The sequence below is a fragment of the Carassius gibelio genome, chromosome B12 (genome assembly GCF_023724105.1).
Source record: "Carassius gibelio isolate Cgi1373 ecotype wild population from Czech Republic chromosome B12, carGib1.2-hapl.c, whole genome shotgun sequence".
NCBI lineage: Eukaryota > Metazoa > Chordata > Actinopteri > Cypriniformes > Cyprinidae > Carassius > Carassius gibelio.
In genome coordinates this window covers 13860497-13888140 of record NC_068407.1, presented here as the reverse complement: position 1 = coordinate 13888140, position 27644 = coordinate 13860497, and the positions used below count along the sequence as shown (strand labels likewise).

At 36.7% G+C, this 27644-nt stretch overlaps 1 protein-coding gene across 4 annotated transcripts; it reads left to right on the top strand.

Annotated features, from left to right (window-relative positions):
- Positions 1-1378: 1378 nt before the first annotated feature.
- LOC127969141 (delphilin) lies at positions 1379-26481 on the top strand. 4 transcript variants are annotated; one of them, XM_052570859.1, is made up of 23 exons: positions 1379-1535; positions 3852-4105; positions 4998-5330; positions 5410-5564; positions 10483-10752; positions 14299-14384; positions 15219-15288; positions 15761-16054; positions 17001-17152; positions 17230-17355; positions 18239-18321; positions 18419-18563; positions 19629-19942; positions 20437-21210; positions 21301-21388; positions 22992-23081; positions 23271-23467; positions 23556-23711; positions 23848-23934; positions 24296-24425; positions 24853-24971; positions 25087-25251; positions 25337-26481. In XM_052570859.1, the coding sequence occupies exons 2-23, from the start codon at positions 3860-3862 to the stop codon at positions 25406-25408; spliced, it is 4152 nt and encodes a 1383-aa protein (XP_052426819.1). In that variant the 5' UTR covers positions 1379-1535; positions 3852-3859; the 3' UTR covers positions 25409-26481. The 4 variants fall into 4 exon arrangements, with proteins under 4 accessions (XP_052426819.1, XP_052426820.1, XP_052426818.1 ...); XM_052570858.1 differs by lacking the exon at positions 1379-1535 and adding an exon at positions 2882-3209 and having other exon boundaries at positions 23004-23081; XM_052570856.1 differs by lacking the exon at positions 1379-1535 and adding an exon at positions 2884-3209.
- The last annotated feature ends 1163 nt before the right edge of the window (positions 26482-27644 follow it).

Here is a 27644-nt window from a genome sequence, read left to right as displayed (position 1 = left end):
ACATTTCAAGTTGAAAAACTTCTCGTCTTAAATTTATTTTCAAGTTTAAAATTTAGAACGGTATTTTGAGCTATTTGACTTGCCGTACATCCAGTCACGCTTCTTGCGCACGGTAGTTCTGATCGTACGTATAGTTACTTGGCAACTACGCAAGAATTATAGTATGTTTGCGTAAAGGGGAACAGACATTCCGAGGGGAACAGAATCGACTGCTACACCGGCCCGAGATTTTAACCCACAACCCTAGGGTTAGGAGTCAAACTCTCCAACCACTATAGGCCACGACTTCCCCCACAATGCATGTTACTTGTAATGCTTTTCCTTACTCATAACATCAAAAAGTAATCTGATTATGTAATGTGCGTTATTGTAATGCGTTTCTTTAATTGTTACATCAAAAAGTAATCTGATTAGGATAATGGACATTACTTGTAGTTAATTACTTGTTAGATCAAAAAGTTATCTGATTAGGTAATGCATACTTGTAACACATTACTTTACTTGTAACATCAAAAAAGGAATCTGAATGCGTTATGCATGTTACTTGTAATGCATTAACCCCAACACTGATAATTTCAGATGAGATTGAAAAAACGTATCACTAGGTTTTCTCAGAGGAGGGCTATGATAGAAATGTGCATGTCCACCTTGAACATAATCAGAATTATCAGCTAATCAGGGTAAATATCCATACTCTGGTGCACTGGAGGGAGCATCTGAGTGGTTTCTACAGTTGTACCTTGACAGGCTGTACAAAATTCTGATGGAATCATGTCCTCATGTTCTAATATCAAAGATACGCAAAGTGCAACTTGTATGACGTTGTATGAAGCCTTTGCAATATTTCGCATTTATATTTTTTGTATATATTTTATATTTTTCACATGATTTGATTTAATTGTATTGATTAGTTAAATTCACACACTTTATCTGTTTGATTATTGTATTTTATTTAATATAGTATATCTTCAGTTTAAACCATAACCACATGCTGTCCACTCAAGTGGACATCTGAAGATCTCTTTGAAAAATGTGTTAATTCTTGTTTTTCATGCCCTAAGAGCAATAAAAACACAAAAAAATCCTGACTGAGGTTATCATAATTAATGCATGAAAGGGTTAAATTATAGTCTGCAAATTACTTATTCCTATTTTAAATAAACTCTTCTTTCTCAATGTGGAGGTTATTATTTGGATAATAAATAATTAGACAATATAATTTATTAAATTGCAATACAATACAATACAGTTACAATACAGCCTTTATATTTTCCTCTGAAATTCAGTTTTTCCAAAAGTTTATTTGTCCATCAAAAACTTTGAATTATTTACAATTTTTGTTATTCGTTTCAGAAGCAGGTGGTTGATAATGTTAAGTGCACTTGTTATCAGTTCAGGGTTGCCATAGCCTTCTAACTGTTGCCTCTTACGGTTATCATGTTACAGACCTGCACATTCACTACAGCGGTGATGCCTCAAAGGAAAGGGATACCACTGAAGTCCTTCGAGAATACTCCACCCAGCAAAGGAAGCAGGTATTCTCTTTTAAAATATGCGTGCATTTGTAAATCTATATATGAACAATATGGCCATGAATATAAAGAAAGTTTACTATGTGTTTTTAAACTTGGTCTTTTATTGCACTTTTGGTTGTACATCATTAACATAATCATGAGCTAACACAAATCAGGATGTAGACTGCTATTATTTGTTACCAATCTTATTTTTAATGTTTATGGATTGTACTGTAATACATAAGTTATTGTGTTTTGTAATATGTTAAATTATGTCTAATTCATGCATTTATAAAAGAAAGAGGTCTTTGTTATTTTAAAATCTTAAAAAGATCATAGAGTCCTTATAGTCAGTGCAATATATATATATATATATATATATATATATATATATATATATATATATATATATATATATATATATATATATATATATATATATATATATATATATAGCACTGACATGACAATTATTATTATTATTTTCTGAATGTATCTATTTATTCATTGTAACATCAGGGTTATTATCGTTAACTAATATTTTGATAAATTAAGATAAAAGTGGATTAAAACTAAATAAAATGAAAAACAAATATTTGCTGAAAAATTTTACCAAAACGAAAATGAGAATGGTGCTCTATATATACGTATAAAAGTACTGTTTTATTGCAATACAATAATATATTATTTTTTACATGCACTACCACCTTTCTATTGTATTGGTAAGTTGAGATGTTGATTGAGGAACAGTGTGTTTGGATATACAAGCATTGGCTGTAAATAATTTAGTTAGCCCTGTATAACTTGTCTTTGCTTCAGTCTTTTACATAATATGTTTTATTGCTAGTTATACTGTTTCCTCATTCAGTTTGTAACCTTGAAAGTGAAACCGTGCTACACTTTGTCATGTGTTTATACCGTGGCTTGTTCATACTTATTATCTGCCTGGGCCAGTACTCTAAAAAATACAAATAAAATCGTTTGCACCTGAGATGCATCTCAGCTCACTCAGTAAATCAATCCTTCCTCCCAAATTCCCCCCGGATGCATGACAGCATGTGGCACGAGAGATCTCGAGATGCAGCATTTAATCTGCCTGATCCAGAGCAAGAGCTTTAATAGCACTGTTCCTGTTCAAAGATGTGTGACTGCGCTCTTCAGTGCATTCAGACGTTCTAATTATCCACCATCGTCCTGACAGATCCCCAAGCAGATACTGGGCTACTTTTTGTCCCTTGGAGAGACAGCTAGAAGAGAGAGTATGGGAAGGAGGTATTTATAGAGAAATGGGGCCTCACTTTACCCTTTTTTGGAGAGAGAATCATCAAGGATCTGTGCTAGGTGTCCCAGTTTCTTGATTTGAGCTCTGCAGGCAGGACTAGCAAGACTCGCCAGAGATGCAGAGTCAACTCATCAACAACATCACTCTGGCACTCGATGCAGTGTCACTCTTTTTTTAAGTGGCAGTGCTCTGCATGCCACACGATGATGGGGGGCATTCGAAAGGCGTTTCCCCTGAAGCGTGGTGCGGTGCAGTAAGAGGATCTTATGGAAGACGTGGACCAGGCATTTTGCTCTCGAATTTTTGATACCTGTTGAATTACGACAAAATGAAGAAATTCCTCCAGAATAAGAAAGGGAGATACTCCTTACGGCAGAACAAGCCGGGTCCTCGATATCCGCCCAAAGATTTTTGTAAGTGTTTAGTATTCAAGAATGTTGTTTTTTATAGGATCATGATGATGATGATGACTTTCAGCATCACATTTAAAGTCAGTTTAGGTGTGCATGGAGCCTAATGTTTGGATGTCATGGAGCCGGTTTTGAATGGACCGGCCCACAAACACAATATTTTACCAGACATTTAATTGGGAATGTTGATCTGTGAATGTTTCCGTTTTACAAGAAATGACTTGCTATGCTACAAACGTGAGTCTCATGTTGATGAAGCTGTATTCAGGCACATCTTTGCTCTGATATCAGATGATTTGGGAGCCTCTGTGCCTTTTTCAATGAGGTCAATGTTACTGGGAGGTCTAATGTGTCAGCTGAGACTCTGTATTTAGGGAAGGTTGTATGGCTCTCTTTATGTTACTGCATTACTTTATCTTGTCAAGATTGCAAAAATTACTTCACTTGACATATTTGAGCATCTAGGTGTATATATTTTAGGTGCTTGGTATATTTTAGAGTCTGTTCAAGCATGTGATGTCCAGCAAATTCCATATTTCTCAGGAGGCTTGATCGTTTTGCTGTGTAGGTCTTGTTTACAACAGGCTGATCAAACATTTGAGCCTCGTTGCTCCCATATCTTCTTATTTGCCATCTTTCTTACAGTCCTCACCATGCCAGCGTCCAACCAGGGCTGGCCAGAGGAGTTTGGCTTTCAGATAGGGGGGAATGGGCCCAGCTATATCCTGTATGTGGAGGATGGAAGCAGTGCTCATCTGTCTGGACTGCAACCTGGAGACCAGGTCTTGGAGATTGAGGGCCAGAACGTTTCCAGTCTAAGTGCTCAAGAGGTCATTGCCCTTGCCCAATCACAGCGAAACATCCCGCCCAGTATTGGAGTAGTTTCACGCATCCAACAGGTGGGACAATGACATGACAATTATTATTATTCTTTTCTGAATATATTAATTTATTCATTGTAACATCAGGGTTATTAACGTTAACTAATATTTTGATAAATTAAGATAAAACTGGATTAAAACTAAATAAAATGAAATACAAATACTTGATGAAAAATTTGTAAAAAACAAAAATGAGAAATTGCTTTGGAAAGTCAAAGCACTGACATTACAAACTGGAAATAAATGAAATGCACAACTGAAGTGAACTAAAAACTAAATTAAAATATGTAATAGAAATGACAAAATCACTAAACAAACTTACTAAAAATTTACAGACAATTAAAATGAAACCTGCGAAAATAAAAGTTAGTTTAAACAAAAACAAAATGTTGGTACAAACTATAATATAAAATGTTTATATACATTATTTAAATGCACATATTCTATGAAAATATGTGAAAAAAAAAAAAAAAAAATATATATATATATATATATATATATATATATATATTTTTTTTTTTTTTTTTTTATTTATTTATTTATTTTTTTTTCCCGAAGGCATAACTGATATGAAATCAAGAAAAAATAAAACCTCTGAAATAATGAAATTCAAAAAAAAAAAAAAAATTCACACACACACATACACACACATATTTTTTGACAAAATTAGGTTAATTTAGGCAAATGTCATGATGTCTGACTCTCCAAAAATCTAAATATTGTTTGTGAATTAATAATTCAAGATAAAATATATAAATAAAAAAATATAATTCTCTTGAAAATGTACCAATACTTTCCTTGAAAGATATATCAAAATCTATTTATAAAAGTTTTTTTAAACCCAAACTAATCATTCAGTTCTGTCCATTACAATATTTACAGTCTGTTGCGTTTTATGGCCCACCTGCAGATGGATATCACTCCAGGCCCTGATGGTCGCTTTGGTTTCACTATCGTGGGAGACTGTCCCCTGCTGGTGGATGATTGCTCCCCCTGCTCCCCAGCGGGTCGTAGTGGTCTCAGAGCTGGAGATTATGTCATGGAGGTGAACGGGATCCCAGTGAAGCACCATGAGATGGCAGCCGCTTTGATAAAGGCCTCTCAGGGCCGCACGCTGCGGCTTGGGGTGCTGTGCATGGGCAGTCGCCAGAAGCGCAGCAGCGGGTGTCTAGAGGGCTCTCAGAAAGACACAGATGGCATGCGTCAAGACCGCAAACACAAGGCTCTGGAGTTCAATAGGAGAGTGAGTTTATCTGACAAATGCCTGCTTTTTGAATTTATAAAATGAAAGAGGTGCCAAATCAGAATCATTCCTGTTTCAGGTTGAGGAGATTTTGAGGAATGAACCAGAGGTGAAAGAGAAGCTGTTTGCTGTACTGAAACAGTTTGCTGCTGAGAGGAAGGTGGACTGGCTTGCTTCCGTTCTTCCTGACATCTTGACAACCGAAGAGCAGCAACAGCTCATCTCAGACATCAGGTGACAACCATGACAAGCCCACCTGCCACCTACAGCCTTCAGTCATTTTAACCTCCATCTCAGGGCCACTCTGACCCAGATGTCTTCTGCCACTGTACTGTATTTAGCCGTGCAGAACAGATTGATGGCCACCAGAGGGCATCAGTTTAATGTAGGTTTTTCTAAATATAAGAACAGAACTTAAGTACATTCTTTGCTTTTGTTATTATTTATGATGCACATATGATGCACACATTTGCAGTAAACATAAAAACGCTTTCATTTCTCTGTGTTTGCAATAGAATTAAGCAGTGTGGCTTTCAGTATAAACTGGTATGACTTAATAAGGCCACCGATAGATGTGTCTCCATCTGGTGCTGCCATGCAAACTGATCATCTTCAATCCCTCTGATGTGCGCTGGCAAAGCTAATAGTGAAGTTCCCTTTCCAGTCCAGCTTATGCCTTAATGCCAACTGGGTCAATAACATAAGAAGGCACTGGACAGAGAATTTTAGTGTTGATCCATTTGTCTGTGTCTCTTTGGGCACTGTCAAGCTGTTTGGCGCATGATGCTTAGTCGGACGATTTACTATAATGTACACTTCAAAAGTTTGGGTTCTGAAGTCTCTTATGCTCACAAAGGCTGCATTTATTTTGATCAAAATATGATTCAAATAAATTATTGTGAAATATTATTTTGATATAAAATATTTTATAAGTTTATTGATGTTAAAGTCGTAGTTAATGGTTTGTTAATTATGAGAATTGGACCTTTTAAAAAAAAGTGTGACCAAAACACCACAAACTTTATGGTAAATGGTAGTCTAAGCTATTGCCATTATTAAAAAAATATTATCATAATAGAGTCTGTCTGGTGAAGGTGCTCGATGTGCAAGAGAAATATATTGTATGTTATATGTACAACTTGGTTGCATTTTGCAAGACAGCTTTCCTCAGTTTATTAAAGAGAGGTTATAATATAGTGTTCAGTATTGTGTTTGCTAAATGGAGACAAGCTATTCCCTCAGAGCAGTGGGTGTTGTTATCTCTGTATTATGAGATAATAACCTTTGTCACTGTATAATCCTCTTTAGAGAGATATCTGGTGAAGGGTGGTGAATGGTGATGTCACCATGTGTTCAGCTGCGTGGGGATCTTGAGTTCCTTCCGATGTACTTTGTATTCCTAAATATGCTGTAGTTGAACTGGAATATATGATACATGGAACTTGTGGAAGGACATTAACCAACTGTTGAACTGAACTCTTGGAACTTAGTATAGTGAATCTTTTTGATCTAGTACATTTGAATATTATCTAGGACAGATTTTGAGCCATTCTGGGTAGATTTAGTTTGCACTGGCCTACTGGGACATTAGCCAGTTTCCAATTGAATTGAGATATGCTCTTTCAGTTGGCACTATAGATGTATCTGGGCACAATCATCATCATGTCTAGAAATCCATTATTTAGGTTATATGACAAGCCATGGCTGTTCAGTTTAAGTTGTGACTGTTTATTTTGCCATCTTAGAGAAGTAGTCACAAGTTTGTTCTTGTTCTTATTCATTATTCATGAAGAAACTGAATGCTATGAAGAGAGATTTTTTTTTTTAATGTTTATGTTTATGTTTAGGATTTCTTTTTTTTATGTTTTTGAAGGTCTTAGGCTCGCCCAAGTAGCAATTAAAATCAGAATCTTGTGAAATATTATTATAATTTCATTTGTGAATATATTATACAATTGATTTTATTCCTGTGATGGTAAAGCTGAATTTCAGTGTCAGTACCTTATGATCCTTCTGAAATCATTCTAATATGCAGGTTTAACTTTTCTATTATAAACATTGAAAACAGCATTCATATTTACAACATACAGTAGCTTGTATCTTATAACCTGTCCTGCCCAATTAAACACATGAACTGGCAGATAATATCACTGGTCTCATTTAGTTAATCTAACTCATTTTGATCTAAATGAATCAGCCTTGTCTCAATATATTATGTACATGTCTCAGTTTCTGCCAACACATAATCTCACTCTCTCTCTCTCTTTGTGAATCTCATGGATTTTCTGCTCATTATTCGGGGCTGATCTTCTGCAGGTCAATGTTAGAGGCATCATTCTCTAGATTGTAGTCGATGGCTCTTGATGGCTCAGAGGATGTTAAATTATGTCCCTCTGGGTTAAAGTGACGATCATTTTTCTGAATATGTCTCTTAAGTAGCCACTTCACATTCATCTTGTTCTGAGTCATGATAAACTAAAAGATTAGATGCTTTAGGTGAGTACTTTTCATTAAACTTTAATATTATTCATTGTGGAAGGTGTCTCTTCAATTTACAGTATTTTACGAAGAACATCTTTGTGATTTGATTTGTTGATTCATTTTATCTCTGTTATAAGATTGTTTAACATTTCTAACATTTTAACTTGTCATGTATGAAAGTGTTTGTTTTCATTGTTGCTAAATCAGGCATGTTGTGTCAGTAATACAGCGATATTTTAGAGATAAACAACTGTTCACAATTTTGGGGGTCAGTAAGATTTTTTATTATTATTTTGAATGATTTTTACACGCTCACCAAGGTTGCATTTATTTCTCAAAAATAAATTATAACCACTATTATCGTGAAATATTATTACAATTTCAAAAAATGAATAACAAATAATTAAACCATTTAAAAATGTAATTTAAACCTGTGATGGCAAAGCTGAAGTAATAATAATAATAATAATAATAATAATAATAATAATAATAATAATAATAATTAATCAGCAGCATTAATCTAGTTTTTGCATGATCCTGTAGTTAAACAACCAATTAAGTTATTTTAATAATAATAATAATAATAATAATAATAATAATAATAAAATGTACAGATAGTAAGCTTTTGAATGTAAGATTCCATGGCTTATTTATAAATTTATTTTTAATTATTTATCTTCACTTGTTTGACGATTCATATTTTCCCTTTTATTCTCTCCAGAAATAAAGAGCTATATAAATAATTTTCAATTAAATATTATGGTGAACTAAAAAGTAATTAATAAAAACATCGTTGTGTTTTGCAACTGTGCCGCCAAAGTGAGTCATTAAAATATCAAAACAGAGCAACTCATATTAACCTTTCCTCAAATTATTATTTTTTTTTTTCTCTCAAAAACCACCTGACCTCCTCAAATGAATTTCACATTACAAATGCAAATATAGTCTGGCAATGGTAGTTCCTTCTGCATTTTCTGAAAAGCACAATAAATGTTAATGTTCTGTGGTGTACAGTTTGCTGTCATTTATAATACTGGCAGTAGTGCTTCGGTACTCTACGTAAGCTAAGGTTTGTACTCTAGTGGCCTCTTAGGGTGCATAATTCTTTATTTTATTCTTGTCTTGCTGTCTAGAACTGCTGCCATTAATGCAGCGTTTCTTCCTCTCAGTTAAGTCACTGTGTCTCTCTCTCTGTGCCTCCATAATAATGTGAACCCGAGGCAACTCTGCACTCTAGAATTGTCTAATGGTGTGGTTTTGTCAATTCTGTCGTCCAGGCAATGGGGAGAGAAAAATGATAATGTGAAACTGTATAATTTGATATCATACTGTAAATCCAGGTTACAATTATAAAGTATCTGTGTGCAAGGTGTCTGTGTCCTTCAGAAAGACAGAGACTAAAATCAAGAAAACAAATGTGTATGTTTTTCTTAAAGGTGTAGTTCACCCAAAACTATCTTCAGAACCTATATATTTTTTTAATGTCTCTATGTTTGTGAGGGTGAGTAAATGATGACAGAAAAGCACTATAGAGAGTCCCCTTTCTGTGTCTTATTCTGATATGTTGTTGAGTATTAAAATAATGTCTGATCTATGGAAAAGAAAATGAGTTACATTGAGTTTGTAGGCTATTCATAATTCATTAGTCTGATTACAGTCTGTCACTGACAATAAGAGACTTACAAATTTTAGGAGAATGAATGCCGTGACTCAGAAAATGTCTGTGCTTTTTGTTTGATAAACACATGGAATTATTTTAAATGCTAATGTCGGTACATCACCTTCAGAGAACAAAAGCAGACAGAAATGCGCTGACGTTACACTTGTCGAGGTTACTAAGGCTACATTTGCTGAGGTTTTTCACTTTTTCTGGTTCCCTGGTGGGCGGCATAACAGGCTTTTCCATATCCACCAATGTTGCATAAATGTGACAAACGTGGCCTTATTTCTAGTCAGAATCCCATAAAAGGTGAAGCTATCAGAGTTAACACTGTATTTATCTCCTCTCTGCCAAATGTTTTTCTCAAATGTTTTTGTCTAGCCATTTTTCCCACTTCAGGTCGCGCTGAATTCCGCATGCGCTGAATCTTTTCAATTATATTTTGAATGCCATGCTACGAGTTTTGGGTTTGCTTTTTTGCATATGAGATTTGAAGCTGTTCCCAGAGAGCATGGGACATCAGGAACAGCAAAAAGAGAATGAGAGAGAGAGCGAGAGAGAGAGAGAGAGAGAGAGAGAGAGAGAGAGAGAGAGAGAGGCGGTAGTGTGATGTACTCCCACACCTTTGCTATTGCTGGATTCTGGTATCTGTACCAGAGCTCCTGGAGTGGGATTTTCAGATGAAGACAGCACTCAGAGAGGCTGCTACATGTTGGAGTTCCTCGCAGCTTCCATAAAATATCGGGATTGCCTTCATTACTTGGGTTGCTTTTTATCTCTGCCATCCTTTCCTGTTTTCATGGATTGTGAAGTGTCACAGTGATCCTGAATGAACGCAGTGGACTCAGATCTGAAGCTCTTTCACTTTGAGTCGTGATAGAAACCATTAGATGGGAAACCTGACTGGCTGAGCTGAACTAATAACCTTTAAAAAGTCTTTATAATAATGGCTCCTCGTAGCTGATTTAGACCCTTTTTTCTCTGTTGCCTTGCTGTGACCATGTTTGCCAGGATCTTCATTCCCAAGAAGCATCGGCAGCGCTTTGACGAGGCCGTTTCTCAGAGTCTCCTCAACCGCATGTGCCGTAGCAAGAGCCTTGGCGAGCCCCAGAACAGGCCCCGCCGAAGCCGAAGTCAAGACCACCATGAGCGAACCCATGGCTCGAAACGGGCCAGTTCTGTGCCCAGAGATCCCGGCGATGACCCGGCCCAACCTGAGCGTGGCCTTAGGAAGAGCACCACCAAGATTCCCAGCCACTATGTCACTGGAGCTAACCAGAGGTACATATCGCACGCCTCTTTCATTGGTGTTCCTTTTCAATGTCCTATTATTTATGATAAAATGAGCGTTTTAATCTTTCATACTGGTTTGAAAGGACAATTTTATCCCAAAACATTGCAGGAAGCCTTCTTAAATGCTTAGAACACTATATGATATGTGGGAGACTTTGTGTGTGGGTGGGTGAGAGCTGTGTTTGTTTCTGTGCCTCATGCTTCTCCCCCCCCCCCCCCCCCCCCACACAAACATGCATGTACTGTCCACAACACAAGCATTTTTTCATATTGTGATCTACTTATCATTTGTTATTAAGTATTAATGAATTAAATTCACGACCTAAAAGGAAGATTGCCATCATATTCAAGCCATGAAGCTTTTTATTGGAATTTGAGCCAGAACAAAAGAAGATTCTTTTGTCATCTGGTTTAAATTAATATTGCTTTCTATATGATGTCATTACAATCTGTCGATATGCTTTATTTGTGAACTGGAAATGATATCTAAAATATTAACAGGGAAGTGTCACCCAGAGTATTTAGGTTAGTAAATAAAACAGCACGAGTGGATATGATGTGCTGATACCCCATAGACTGGTGCTCTTCAATAAATAATGCTTCTTTGGCTCAGATCTTATGTAATCTCTTTTCAGAGTTCTTATGTCTTTGTTTTTCTGTCATCCCCTTTCTAATCCGCCATCACTGTTTGGTTCTGGTGGCCTGTCTTATATAAAATGGCACTGCGACAAGAAGCAAATGTTTCTATTGCTTTCTCTTGTCTCTGTTTACTCAATGGTTCCAGTGTCGCCTTGAGCTGTTGCCACAGCAACCGCTAAGGCTAGCTATGAATTTTTAAAGCTAGCTTTGAAATGCATTGGTCATATAATGTAAACATATAGGTGTACTATTATTTTTATATATTTTTTGACTGGTGCATTATAAAACTTTAAAAATATCCCATAAAGACTTATTGGAAGGCATTGGTGAGCCAATTTCAAAGGACATGAATAAATATGAGACTTGGGCAAGTAGCAACCAACCAGGACGCCTTAGCAACGCTCCCTAAAAAAAACAACTGCTCTTTTGACTTGTGCCAGTGAACAACCACCTAGCAACTGCCCAGAACACCCTAGAAAAACCCTGCAAAGCCACACCATGACAACTGTTTTGATCTGTGCCAGTATACAGTAGGTAACCACTAGGGGTGTAACAGTTCAAGTTAATCACGGTTTGATTCGTGTCACAGTTTTAGAGTCAGTTTCAGCATGGTTTGGTATCCGCTATGTTTAGGGAAAAGCACTATACTATCAAACAAATGTAATTTAAATAAGAACAATTAATCTAATTACAAGCCACGGTACAAATAAATACAATAGAGCAAATATACAAATAATACAAACAGTGCTTTTCAGGTTTTTCATAGGTCTAACATTAGGTTTTAGGTACAGAAATTTAATAAAGTAATCAAATGTAACATAACATTGCAAATTAATCTGTATAGATCTAAGATGAATCCTTGTTAACTCTTTCCCTGCCAGCATTTTTTTTTTTAAGTTGACAGCCACCGCCAGCGATTTTGATGAACTTTGAAGGCCTACATTATATTTTGCTATATGAATATTTGAATATACAAAACACCAAAATAAAGATCAATGCCTCTACTTTTAAACAAAAAAAGTGTTATTCTAGCTTATCAACACTTGAATATAGGCAGGTTTCATATAATTTTGAGCAAAAAGTCTAATTTTTATCAAAAACTACATCTGGATTCTCTATGATTATCAAAGCATAAATCCAGTAAATACCTTCCATTAACACCTCCGAAGCTTGTACAGCCATATACCAATTCCTGTATCATCATTTTACTCCAGAATATTATGCAGTTTTCATTTATATGCCGTCTATTGCTGATGATCGCATTCTTTATCATATGCATCTGTTTACATTAGTTTTTCCGTCCTGTTCACGTGTGTTTTTGTTTGGGAGGTTTTGTACTCGTTCAGAAGATAGCGCCCCTGAGTTTATAAGAGTGAAAACACGTAAAGCTGTAAAAACTCGTCAACGGCAGGGAATCGTTGTCTTCTAAATGACGAGATAACTCGTCAATGGCGGGGAAAGAGTTAAGTTACAAAAGCTATTCAGTCAATAGCAGTGAGTGATTTCCTTGTCTTTTGTTGTTTGACTAACATAAAAAAGTGCTGTCACTTTAAGACAATGCACAGATCTAGTACACTGAAACTGTACGTTCAACCAACTATGTTATCTAGGATACTTACCAAGATAGGCATGTTGACATAATTTTTGTGTGTATTTATCCATTCAAGCACAAGACTTGAAAACAAACTCATCTGTGCGTTCTGAGATGTGGGTTCAAGCACTTCAGATGAGTGCACACAGATCTTCTCACTGCGTGCGAGTTCTCCATGTCTTCTGGCTCTTTAATATTTCAACTGGCAAGGCTTAAATGAGTTTAGTTTAAAAACAGATAGCAACATTTGCTATCAGACTTTGTTGCTGCCTAGAATTAAACTGTTGGTTTCGTCTGGCCAGAGGAGAACGGCACACTACTTTGACACACTATTCCCCGTTTAATACGGTAATGCTGCTTTGACACAATCTGCATTGTAATAAGCACTATATAAATAATGGTGACTTGACTTGACCTTTCAAGTCTCACCTGCGTATGCATGCTATAAACACCCATGTAATGACGGCATTAATGGCTGGTCATATTCAAGTATACGGCACCCGCACTAAGAAAGGGTGACTGGTTTATACACATTTTTTCTTTTCGTTGCTGTTGTTGTAATGTATTGGGAAGCCAGAATCCATGTCAATTGATAATCATGCATTGCTGGACTTTGTCGTTTTATGTGTTGTAATTATTATTTAAAGGTTTATTTGTGCCATTATTATGATAGGACAGACCAGGAAGCAAGGTGGGAGGGATTAATAAAGGCCCTTGTGTTGGGATTTGACCTCGGGACGCCCATAGCGCAGTGGTGCTGGACAGTATGTCGGCATGCTGCCCACAAAGCTATCGGCGCTGACATGTGTTGTTATTTTTAACAAAGCATGTTACAAATGCATTGTCAAATTTAAGTTGACCCTCATTGAAATTTCATCCCGAACCGTGGGTGGAGAACAGTATGGTTTGATTTTTTACCAAGAACCGTTACACCCCTTCTATTAACTGCCTAGAACACCCAAGCAAACCCCTACTGTAGCAACCACTCAGACTGCAAAGTAACACATGACAAACTTTTGACCTGGGGCACTAAGTAAACTCCCATAACACCCCAGCAAAGCCCTAGCAACCACCAAGAACACCCTAGAAACAGCAATGCAACAACATGGCAAATGCTATTTTGATATGAGCCAGTACGCGACCACACTTTAGCAACATGCAAAAAATCCCTCTGAACGCCTTAGCAGCTGCCGAGATTACACTGTGGCAGTAAGTTTTGTGCAGACAAGTCATGTTATTAAAGAAAAAAAAATCTTATTTTGAATATTAGTATTGAATATTATATATACTTGTTTCCTCTGCAGAACCATCCGTGTGTACAGGGGTAAGAAGAGTTTTGGGTTTACTCTGAGAGGTCACGCTCCTGTGTGGATCGACTCCGTAATGCCAGGTGTGTATGAATGATTGTGACGTCTACCCATAAGCACTTGCAACCTTTCATTATTAATCAGAGTGATAAAAGCACTGACTCTCAGGTGAGTCCGGCTTTTCTTTTTCTGAGCGTTTCTGATCTGACACAGAGTTATACATCCTGCCACCTACATGTAGCTTACAAGTCTAATACTAGAAATTAATTTTTCCCATGATATTTTCGCCGCCAGCCATCGATCAAGTAAAGATGCTCTCCTTATATAAATCACCATCTTCCAGGACACGGCTGTGTTTTGTTACTCAGAATATGTGCCACGTTGAGGGTCACATCGCTGTTGGCTACAGAGGCGGATGTAATAAAAAGGCACATGGAAAGCACAGCTGGGGTCAGTGGTTTGTTTTCAAGGGGAATGGAGTGTTTTTTTTTTATTTTTGGTTTATTGTGAAAAAGGAAGGAGTGGGCTGTTGCACTAATGAGAAAGCTTTGGGTACATTTGTATTGAAGTCTGCACGATTGAACATTCTGTGTGGAGAGAGGGCGGTAAGTGTGTGAGTGTGTGTATGACGATATTCGCCCACTGCGGGCCTGTGCTGAGGCTAGTTAACACTGACTCAGCCGCCTGTGTGGGGCTGCTTAGAAAAACAAGAAGGAGTCTAGCATCGTGATGGAAAAAACTGATTACATTCCCTTTCAGACCTACGACGGGGTACCTTGTAGTGTTTTACTAACAACCCATCACAGAGGACAGCGATATTACACATCAACATGGTTCACTGAAAGATTGTCTGTGGCTTCGGGTGTCTTATTCACAGGTTTCATTTTCAGTCTCAAACCCTTGTTTTCCTATTACAGGTAGTCCAGCCGAGGCGTGTGGCCTTAAAACAGGAGACCGCATATTGTTCCTCAATGGCCTGGACATGAGGTGTGTTTATTTTTGTTATGCTGCGACGATGCTTTAAAAGTTGCACATCAGTGAACTGATATTACAGTATAGCAGATACTGTAGATAGCAAGTTCAAATGCTAATTAGGTTTGAAACAAGCTATTTTTAGTTTCACTATTCATATTATGCATTTATATTATTCCGCTGCTCCTTAACCAACCACTAGCTTTCATAGTTTGTTTGTTTAAGCCTAAATGTAAATCAGTTTCCTGCGGCCAGGGTTTAGCTGTTTCTTGGCTGTGAAGTTAATCTGAAGAGCACAGCAATTTACTTCATACTGCCTCCGGCGGACTGACAAGCATAGAATTATGTCAATAAAAAATTCCCACCAACTGTACATATATTTATAAGTGTTATTTAAGAGAACATGCTATTTGATTTTGTCCTTTTTGTCTTATATTATATTACTGTGTATTATATTACACATTAATTCTATTCTGTCTACATTAAGGAACTGCTCCCATGAGAAGGTGGTGTCCATGCTGCAGGGCAGTGGTGCCATGCCCACTCTAGTGGTGGAAGAGGGCCCCGTAGATTATTCGCTCTCAGATTCCGAGCCGGAGGAGACCCCCACCATCCCGCGCTCGCGCTCCCCGGCCCTCAGCTCCCTGCAGTGGGTGGCCGAGATCCTGCCTCCCAGCATCCGCGTGCACGGCCGTACCTTCAGCCAGCAACTTGAACACCTCCTCACCCTGCAAGAAAGATATACCATTTGCAAAGCTCTGGAGACCTTCTTCCAGCACAGGTCAGGGCAAAATTCATCATGGCTGAGTGGGAGCAGACACATGACTTAGCAGTCCTGAGATTATCAAAACAAAAATGAGTTGTGTATGTTGCTCCCAGCATGCTTGGGTTTAGTGATTAGATTTGGTGGTCTGAGATGTTTGGGTCTCAACGTCGACCGTAACAACAAATGCAAGTCAAGAGTTTAAAATAATTCAGTTATGTAATTGAAGTGTTGTTTTTTTTCATTTATTTGATTCTGATTTGCTGCTGCAGAAACATTTCTTCCTATTATCAATGCTGAAAACTGTTTTTGCTGCTTAATATTTTTGTGTAAGCATTGATACACTGCCATTTAAAAGTTTAGGGTAAATAAAAAAATACATTTAGGGCAGAAGGAAAAATTCAACTGATCAAAAGTTACAGATAAAGAAATGTATACATTTATAGAAAATGGTTATGTTAAATTGTAACAAGATTTCACAATATTACTATTTTTCTGTCTTTTTACTAAAATAAATGCAACCTTCGTCTTGTTTCGAAAACATCAAAACAGTAATTATTCCAACGTGCATTTCTTTTAATTAAAGATATAATTGTATTTTATAGTCATGAATTAAGTGACTAATGCAGTGTTTGACAAAAAACATACAAGTTAGAAATGTGTTAGCCAATTACAGGCAACAGAGCTAATTAACACTTAGACACTGTAACCATCCTGCCATATGATTACAAATATCCTAGCATACTGTTCCCACAGTGAGGGAGTTTCTGCCGCTTGGCAGCAGCAAGGCAAATATGAAAAGCATTCAAAAATAGCTTCAGCCTCAAGCAAAAATAGATACTCACAATCAAGAACAATCTGTGGGTTCTTCCAAATGTAATAAATAACGCTCCCTGGTGCAATTGCTTGCTTTGAGAGCAGCCCAATTATTTCTAAAGTGGCTCTCTCTGTTGCATGTAAACAGGAATGTGGACACACTCATTGTAGACGTGTTTCCTGTGCTGGACACTCCAGCCAAGCAGCTGATTTGGCAGTTCATTTACCAGCTGCTAACCTACGAGGAACAGGAACACTGCAAGTGCAAGATCGCCCGCTTCCTGGGCTTCAAGAGTGCAGGTTAGCCGTGGGTTTACTGTGTGAATGACAGGGGTTTTCTTTCCTGATTACATTCTGACTGTGCATCATTACCGCAGAACCAGAGACAGGTCCAGAAAGCCACAGACGGAGCAGCTCCATGCGAGTGTCAGGTAGCTCTCACAAAAACACTGTGAGAGAGAGAAGCTCAGACGACTGCATCATCGGCACTCACCTGGGAATGGGTATGACATTTCCCCCATCAATGTTTTGGATTTAGACAAACCAAAATGAACTTTTTCCACACTGAACATATAAATACATGAAAATTGTAAAATAAAATAAAATATTTTTATTTAATGTATATATATGCATTATAAATTTAAAAGTTTGGGGGGTTTTGCAAAGACTTTTTTTCATAATTTTTTTAAACAAAGTCTCTTATGTTCACCAAGACTGCATTTATTTGATGAATTAAACTACAACAACAACAACAAAACAATAAAAATAATAACATTGAGAAATCTTATTACAATTTAAAATAACAAATGTCTATTTTAATGTATTTTTAAAAGTTGTTCTTGTAATGATTTTTTTTTAAAACATTTTTTCTGGATTCTTTTGTCAACAGAAAGTTCAAAAGAACATTTGAAATAATAATTTGAAAAATCGATAAAAAAAAATAATAATAAAAATTGAGGGGCATCTATACTAACTACTTGCCATTTCATAAAATCAGTTTGTTACTCTTATTTGAAGCCTAATACTTGTTCATTTTGGATCCTGCTCATAGTATGTTATAGAACAGATATAGGTCAATAAGTTTATGTAGAAGACTGTTTATGCTATGCATTGCTCCATCATAACATTGTTTCAGATAGCCATGCCATTCTGTCCCTGTCTGTGGTAAACAAGCAGTCAGAAGTGTTCTCAGCCTTGTTTATGATTCACCAGCATCTATTAGGCTTAAGCTATAAACTGCTTGCAGTCTCTGTGCGCCTCTCAGCCAGCTAGCGCCACGACCCGCTGCTGAAGCTGACTGCCCTCAGTCTCTTCATAACTCCTGAAGGGCAAGCAGCTTTCTGTGCACATGCTCTGTTTCTGGACCACGCTCTCTCTGTGTCTCAGGAACATTCACTGACCCTGTGACTCCAGAGGAAAGACAGTGTGGGGATGGGACTTCCTTCCCAGAGTCCCCAGATCTCAGCCACGTGGGTACCATTTTCTGCTCATCTGCAATTCATTGCACTGTCATCACTGTGTTATGGAATCATGCATAGTCTCATCTAACCACGCCCCAACCTGTAGATGTCAGGAGTGTACACGGAGCTTGAGAACATGTTTCCCGGGAAGAGCAACCAGTCTCTCCAGAGTCACTCCTCACCCAGGGCTGTCGGCATGGGCCACGCTGAGAACAATACATACACGCAGTCTTTCACACACAGTAACGCAGGTATTCTGAGCTTGTTCTGACATCCGCAATTGACACATGGTGCCTCCACAAAAAAAATGGCTGTGCAGGACCTGTGTGACAAATTTACATTAAATGTGCTTGCTTATGTAGCTTTAATTTAAGATAGAAAACAGGGGTTTTCAAACTAGCCACAAGGGGTTAAATGGGTTTTCTTTTTCTTTAAGACTTAAAAGAATTACAAAATATTTTTGGAGAGGTTTTTAAAGTTAACACACTAAAGATATTTAAATCTCTTTTATACATAATTTTGGTAACACTTTATAATAAGGTTACATTTAGTTAACATTAGTTAACTACATTGCATGAAAAATACTTCTAAAGTATTAATTAATCTTAATTAACATTAATTTCAACAAAATTCTATTAAGATTAGTTAATGAACCTGATCGAACTAACTAGATGTATTTTTATTAACTAAAATGAAAAAAGATGAATAAATACTGTAATTTTATTAGTTAATGTTAGGTAATGCATTAATGATTGTTAACTAACACTTTATTGTAAAGTATTACCATAATTTCTTTAACATTATTACTGTTATTAACTGTACTTATATTATTATTATTATTACTACTTATTTTTATTTATTTATTTGTTTGTTTATTGACATAGCTTGTACATAGAAATAGATATTAGCTTTTAAGAGTAAGAAACTAACAAAAATCTAATATGGATAATATTAGTTGGCAGAAAAAAATGGATTTGGATAAATATCAAAAAAATAATTTAATTGTAAATGTTTCTCTTTAGATTTGGATTATACTTTAAAAGTGGTTGTACTTTCCAATTCAGTTGAAATATTTAACAAATAATATTGTAATGTTTTTGTTTTTCAATGACCATATATAAGCCAATTCTGTTTTATCCCTTACAATTAGGGCTATGGCATCAACAAGTTTGAAAATCCCTAGTTTAATGTAGTAGCATGTTAAAGTTCTTTATTTTGATCAATTTAAAAACTTTTAAGAACATTTAGAACAATACGATCTCTGATAAGTATTCCTGTGTAGTTTAAATGGTCCTCATGATTTGTTTATTTTGCAGGGAGCCGTAAGTCAGGCCTCTCTCTTTCATGGACTGAATCCTTACCTGGCCCTCAGTTTGAGCCTTACCAGCAGACTGTGGCTTCTCCAGACAGCGTGGACTCTAATCCTTATGTTAGTTTGGACAGCCCCCCCGCCTCCCCTCTGCCTTCTGATGAACCCAGTCCTCTGCCCCAGCGCAGGAAGCTCTTCACCTTCTCACGTCCACCTCGCAGTCGAGACACCGACAAGTTCCTGGATGCTCTGAGCGAGCAGCTGGGACACCGGGTCAATATCGTGGATGACTTTAAGGGAGGGGAGAATGACTATGAGGAGGTTTGTGTCAGATACAGAAACAGGTTACTATAGCCTGGCCAATTAAATATTGTGAAATTGTAATATTAAAATATTCACAAAGAGTTATTTATTTATATAAATTATACAAAAAAAAAATCTCATTTTGTTTTTATTATTTTTTTTCTACCCATCCTCCAAAACACTTGTTTTATGGAGGGTTGCTTTTACTTTACTTTACTTTTTTCCACTATTCATTTTCTAATGTAATATACATTTCAGTTCAGTTATTTATTTATTTTTCTCCATCCATTTTCCAAACTTTTTGTTCAATGTAAGGTCAGGTTTCTTATGTTATTTATTTATTTTCCATTTATCCATTCTTTATATTTAAATTTTTTTTACGAAATTTTGGGTCTATACGTTCTTTAAACACTTTATTTTTATTTTATTTTATTTTATTAGGTGCATTATATACATTTAAGTTCTATGTAAAGTTGTTTTTTAAGCCCTAATTGTTTTTGCGACACTGGCAGATGAGTTTCCAGGATGAGCAGGAAGTGAACATGCTGCCTCACGAGTTAAGCAGTGCCAGCAGTGAAGACCACAGCAGCAGCGATGACTCCACCTCAGTCTCCTTCTCCTCAGGCTCTGACCACATCCCTCCTCCCCCACAGAGTCCTCCGCCTCCACCACCTCCCATCCAGTTCACCGACCCACCCTCGCCCCTTCCCCTTACCCCAGAGCACTTGCCCCAACCTCCCCCTGCCTTCCAGCACCACCCCATCATAGCCCCACCCCCACCTCCACCTCGCCCCTTCCTCACTAACCGGCCCTCTTTGCACAAGGTACTGCCCACCAGTGAGGAGCTCAGGTCCCAACACACCCATCCCCGACGCTCCTCTCCCCAGCCCAACGCTCCACCCATTCTCCAGCTGCACCAACCGAAGGCTCACCCCATCCTACAGTCATCCCCGCGTACCCCCCCTCAACCCCCGCACGCAACCACACAGCACACTCACTTACGACATCCCACCCAGTCCATCTACCACAGCCAGCAGACCTCTGCTCCCAGAACCTCCCCGAACCTGACCAAACAAAAGAGCCTCCATTCCCAGCATTCCCAACAAAGCTTTGATGGTACTCTGTCTACCAAGGTTCCCCCACCACCGCCTCCTCCTTTACCCCCACCTTGTGATCCTCCACCTTTGCCCAAAGCCAGCCCGAAAGCCTCTGACAACAACCACATGAGCGTGAAGAGACTGCGCTGGGAGCAGGTGGAGAACTCTGAAGGAACTATCTGGGGACAGGTAAGTTAGTGATACATAACAACCACAGTGCGCCTCAGAGCCATGTTGAAGTGATGAGTTGTTATTAAGTACAGGTGATCTGTTTTCTAGCTTGGAGATGATCCTGATTATCATAAACTCAGTGACATGGTCAAGTACCTGGATCTGGATCTGTACTTCGGCACACAGAGGAATTCCAGTACGTTCTCTCTTTTGTTATAGCTGCTTCAGTGTAGTTTTGCATGTATACAACATCATCATCCCCTTTTCATACAGCGCTGTGGAAGAGTGTTTTGTGCCCCATCTGATTTTCTGTGTTTTTACAGATCCTCAACCAATACTAATTTAAAAAATCTAAATCCTTCATAAACAAAAAAACACAACAACATATATCTTCCATAATTTCTATGCTTCCTGTATTGATTTGTTTTAGATCCTGGCGAAGGATTTTTTTTTAAAGAAATGTATTATTATATAATGATTTAATGCAATATTACTTTCTATTTATTATATATTATATTTTTTATTAATTTATTTTATAATTCATTAAAATAATACCATTTATTAGACTACCGTTAAAAATTGTTTTAAAAGTTTTTGAAAAACTTTCTTTTTAAATAAATTTTAAAATAACTCTTTTTTAATATATTTTAAATGTTATTTATTCCTGTGATGGCCAAGTTGAAATTTCACACTTTCAGATATCATTCTAATGTGCTGATATGGTGCTCGAAATTTTTCGTTATTATCATCGATGTGGAAAACCGTCATGTTTCTTTCTATTTCTTTGTAACATTATACATGTCTTTACTTTAACCTTTTGTTTAATGCATTCTTGCTGAAAAAAATAGTATATTAGCATAATTATTAGTATAATAAGTAGAGCTGTCAAAAGATTAATCGCGATTTTGTTTACATCATATATGTGTGTACTGTGTATATTTATTATGTATATATTAATACACACACATGAATATATATATTTAAGAAAAATATGTTACGTTTATATATTAAATATATTTATATAAATAAATACATGTAAATACTTTCAAAAAATGCTGTACGTGTGTGTCTTTATGTATACATAATAAATATACACAGCACATACACATATATTATGTAAATAATATATGTACTAATAATAAGCATTAATTTCTTTAAAAACAAAACAAATCGGTAACACTTTGTATAGGGACCAACCCTCACTATTAACATGCTTATTAGCATGCCTAACATATTGGCTGTTTATTAGTACTTATAAAGCACATATTCTGCATGATTATATTCCACATCTCTAATCCTACCCAATACCTAAAATTAACAACTAACTCTTGATAACAAGCAGTTGAGGAGTTTATTAAGGCAACAGTCATATTTAATGGTTTGTTAATAGCGTGAATTTTACCTTAAAATAAAGTGTCATCCCAAACTTTTGATGGTAGAGTACAATATATGTAATATATGTATGTGACATTAGAAATTCAGATGTTGCCAAATACTTTTTTATGAACACAACATCTCAACATTGTCTGTATATTGCTGTCTTCATCCACATGTGGCATCTGTTTTGTAGCTTGTCATTTTGATGGTGAGAATGAATGCAATTACCTTGTCTATTTTTGTACTTTTCAGCTCATCTCTCATGGAGAGCTACTGTACATGTCTGTCTCCGATCCCATCATTTTCATCCAGTTATTGGCACCTTACAGCCTCTTTTCAGTCTCACAACCCTCCATACAATTTATTGTCTCCACTTCTGGTGCGAGGAGAGCTCATCCTTACACTGTTATTAAATGTGTCAGTCTCTCTTCCAGAGCCCGCTTTCCTGCCCGAGAACTTTAAAAAGAAAGACGTGGTCGAGATTCTCTCCCATAAAAAGGCCTACAACGCCTGTGAGTATGAGTAGGGTTGGGTTGAAGTGCTCTGGGTTGAGTCAGGTTTGTCGTCTTGTGTGACGTAGATGTGTAGGAGTAGGTTAAAGAGGTGTTGTAGGTATTTGCTGCTGTAGCAACTGTGTGGGAATTTTTCTCAATGAGAATGTTAAGAGTCCATGTCTCATCACATCTGGCCGCCCTGTTCAGCTATCCTCATAGCGCATCTGAAGCTGTCCCCGAAGGAGCTGCGAGAAATCCTCATGACCATGAGCACCGAGCGTCTGGAACCCGCACACATTAAACAACTGTTGCTTTACGCTCCTGATGATGAGGAGGTCAAACAGTTTCAGCATTACAACCAGGACCCCGCCAAACTTAGCGAGCCTGACCAGTTTGTCCTACAGGTGCTGTCGAGTTCCTATTACTTGAGTTCCAGCCGTTCTGTTCCAATTCATGTAAATATTCATGGATTCTTGTGGCCTTGTTCTACAGATGCTACTAGTTCCTGAGTATAAAACCAGACTGAGGAGTCTTCTTTTTAAGACCACTGTGCAGGAGAAAACCGAAGAAATGAGAGGCGCATATGAATGCATATACAAAGCATCATTAGAGCTTAAAAACAGCAAGAGGTTGGCCAAGATCTTGGAGGTAAAACACATAATTCTGCACTGAATTATAAATGATCTTTTAGAAATCTTGGTGTTTCCAGAGCCATTCATTTTAAAATATTTGCTCTTTATTGAAATATTGTTCTCAACGCTTTGTATACTTTTCGTGTTTTTAGTTTGTTTTAGCAATGGGTAATTATCTGAATAATGGTCAACCCAAGACGAATAAGACAACAGGATTCAAAATCAATTTTCTTACCGAGGTATGTGTGCAATAATTACATTGCAATGTTTCGGTAACACTTTCTCACCATGAAGTAGTTGCTTGTTAGCATGCCTATTATTAACACACTGGTTATTTAACCCTAACCCTAACCCTAACCCTAAGCACATATACTGCATGACCACATTCTACATTTCTCTAATCTCTAATCCTACCCAATGCCTAAACTTAACAACAACTCTTAATGAGCAGCAAATTACGAGTTTATTGAGGCAAAAATCATGCTTAATTAGGTCTGTTAATAGTGAGAATTGGACCTTAAAATAAAGTGTGACCAATGTTTTTATTAAACGTTCATATTTTTTATGTTTGTCCTAATAATGGATTCAAATACTCTTCAGCTGAACACAACAAAAACAGTTGATGGAAAGTCGACTTTCCTCCATATTCTTGCCAAATCATTATGCCAACACTTCCCAGAGCTCATCGACTTCTCCAGGGACCTCGTAACAGTGCCACTAGCTGCCAAAGGTAAGCTGTCAGTCAGATCAACTTCCTGTTCGATATTTGTATATACACCTCTTTTCAGAAGTTTGATCATTTTTTATGTTTTCTTAATAAGTCACCAAGTCTGCATTTAGTTGATCAAAAATATAGTTAAAACTATATTATTATTTAATACGCTAAATAAATTGTTCTCAGTATTAACAAATATGTGATGCTTTATATTTTTCATGATTGTTTAAAGAATAGAACAGAATATTTATTTGAAATAGAGATATTTTCTAACATTATAGATGTCATTACTATAATGTTTGATCAATTTAATGCTTCATTGGCGAATACATTATTTTATTCTTTTTGCTGTTGGTTTAAATAGGAACGCAGACATAAAATTTGCAACTATAAAATGTATTGACGAATGATTCATGTTCTTGTATTTTCATCGCAAATTCAGTCAATCAGAGGATCATTACGGCTGAGCTCAGTGACCTTCACTCCACCATCCAAGACATAAGAACCTCCTGTGTGAAAATCCCAGCGACTGCAGAGGATCGCTTTGCATCAGTTATGAGTGTATCCACCAATCCACAGCCTTTTCTGAATGAGTTTGTTAGTGAAAAGTACAGCTATCCTGTGAGAACATATTGAACTTCCATCGCAGTGCATCATTCCTTAACTCTGATATTAGAGCTTTCTGGAAAACTGTCATCCAGCTGTGCAATCCCTAGACTCCTTACAGCAAAGAGCAATGGATGAGTTTCATAAAGTGGCCTCCTACTTTGGAGAAGACAGTAAGGCCACGACCACAGAAACCTTCTTTGGCATCTTCGCCGAATTTATCTCCAAATTTGAGGTGAGTTTTTTAAATGCTGCCATTTTCACAGATGTAATTGCACTAAAGCTGTGAAGTAAGAGATTGCTGATTTTGTATTCAACAGAGAGCACTGAGTGAGACGCAAGGAACAGAAAACCCCAGAAGCCCCCGAATAGCCTCGCCGCTGGCATGGTGAAACCAACAGCATCTGCTGCTTCTAACCCAGAACGCCCATGTGCCAATAAAAACAGGGAACTTGATAGCGTGAAGGGAAATGAACCTTACTTTAAATGTCTCAGATGAATTCAAAATATCTTTAGAATAAAAAAAACGTTTATATTTTATACAGAACTTCAACTAGAAAGTATATTAATATAGCCTAATAATAATAATCTTTTTGTTTTGAGATTTCCAGCTGCTAGAGAATGTAACAGGAACACGCACACTTCAGGTGGAGAGGATTGATGGTCTATTTTGGTACCGAGGTGAATGAATGAAGCCAAATGTATTTTAAAACACACAGAAAAAAAAAAAAAAAAAACGTTTCAGATGAGTTTTAAATTCTTCACAGTATTAGTGTTTTATTGTTGTACTCCGTTGTGATACGCCGATACTATAGCAGAACAAGAGTGCACCCTTCATAACTATTTTCCAAATCAATGATCATTTGTATTTTATTGCATTATTAGTTGTACAATTGATCGGTGGTTTCATCCCGCATGAGAATCTGTGGTAGGTCTAACATCATGAAAATGATATTCAACTATGAAAAGATGATGCAAAAGCTTCACATTGTTGAAAGGGTACACATATCATCTGTGTTCTTTTAAAACGAGTATGTAGCTGGTCTGACTTTTTTAGGTACTATTGTTTAAGATAACCCAACGCATTTCTTCCCGACGTCTTCGGTTCTTAAACAAATGCATGATCTTCCTTTTGCCTGTTTTTGTCCTTTTTGTGTATTTTTCTTGTCAGAACCAATCAACGAGGAGAAAACCTTCAATTTGCATTTGCATGTAGCAGAGTATTTCTATTTATGTAATGGATTCCTGTTTTGATCGTTTCTGTATCTATTTGTTATACTGAATGTTTTACCAAATTAGTTGTAAATTAATATCTGTGTACAAATTGTTGGTGTGACTAACCTAGTGTTTTCCTGAGCAGTTCTCTATTACCGAGCAGTTCAATATTGAAGGGCCACATATTGCTGCGTTTTAATCAGATGTCGAATTCGTTTTGCCTGAATAAATACGCTTTTGCGGAAATTCATCCGTTATTTCGTACTGAACTCTATTTACGGCTTTTTTACGGTTACATTTAACAACAGTTGTTTTGTCCATTTTTTTTTTCTTCAGTGCACTCTCCAGATCCACTTTGAATGACATCATCAGGTTCTCGTTACTAGGCAACACTATAAGTGCTTCAAATACCAAAGCTCTTAGACGTTTTTATACAGAGTCAGAGGATATAGAAAAATGACTAATAATAAACCCCTGCCTCTTCATCAAGAAACTTAAACCCAATTACACAGACACACAAAAAAAATTTTAATGAGAGAAACAGCACAGTATAAGGCTAAATTCTCTCTTCATAAATAAATGATACATTTTAGAATGAAATCTGGTTTATATCAGTACTTTACACCAATGAGCTCAAAGATCAGAATGAGGAGGAAATCCAAAAGCAACTAACTGAAATGAATGCATGAATTATTAATGTCTGTGAAACTGGATTCTCATTGGCCGATTGTGATTATTCACTACATAATTCATTAGTGTCCTCATCGATTCCCCAAAGCAGTGCTGCTTGTTTTTCACTATGGTTTCTTTCTTCACATATAAAATACAAATAATTATTTTGTAAGTTGGCCTGTAAACAAAATAATGAAAAGTCATTTGGTCACTTCAGGCTGTATATTGGTAGAGAAGAAGCTACATTTAATTTCACACAATGACAGCTTACACTCAGTGTGCATAAAGACTAGAATAGGTTGTGAAATTAATGAGAATACAACAATTTGTGAGCCTGGGGACTGGTCTTTAAGTAGCAGGGTATATTTGTAGCAATAGCCAAAAAATACATTGTATGGGTCAAAATTATAGATTTTTCTTATTAGGACATTGAGTAAAGAACATGTTCCATGAAGATATTTTGTAAATTTCCTACTGTAAATATACCAAAACTTACTTTTTTGATTAGTAATATGCATTGTTAAGAACTTCATTTGGACAACCTTAAAAGTGATTTTCTCAATATTTCGATTTTTTTTTGCACCCTCTCAGTGTTCAGATTTTCAAGTGTGAGTAAAACCATTAATGGACTCTGATCAGAGACATTGGTGGTGTTAATTTATATTGTAGGTGGTCAGTTCACTTAAAATGGTGTAATATTTTTAGTGTTTCTTTGCACTCGTATATATCCAAAACGACTGG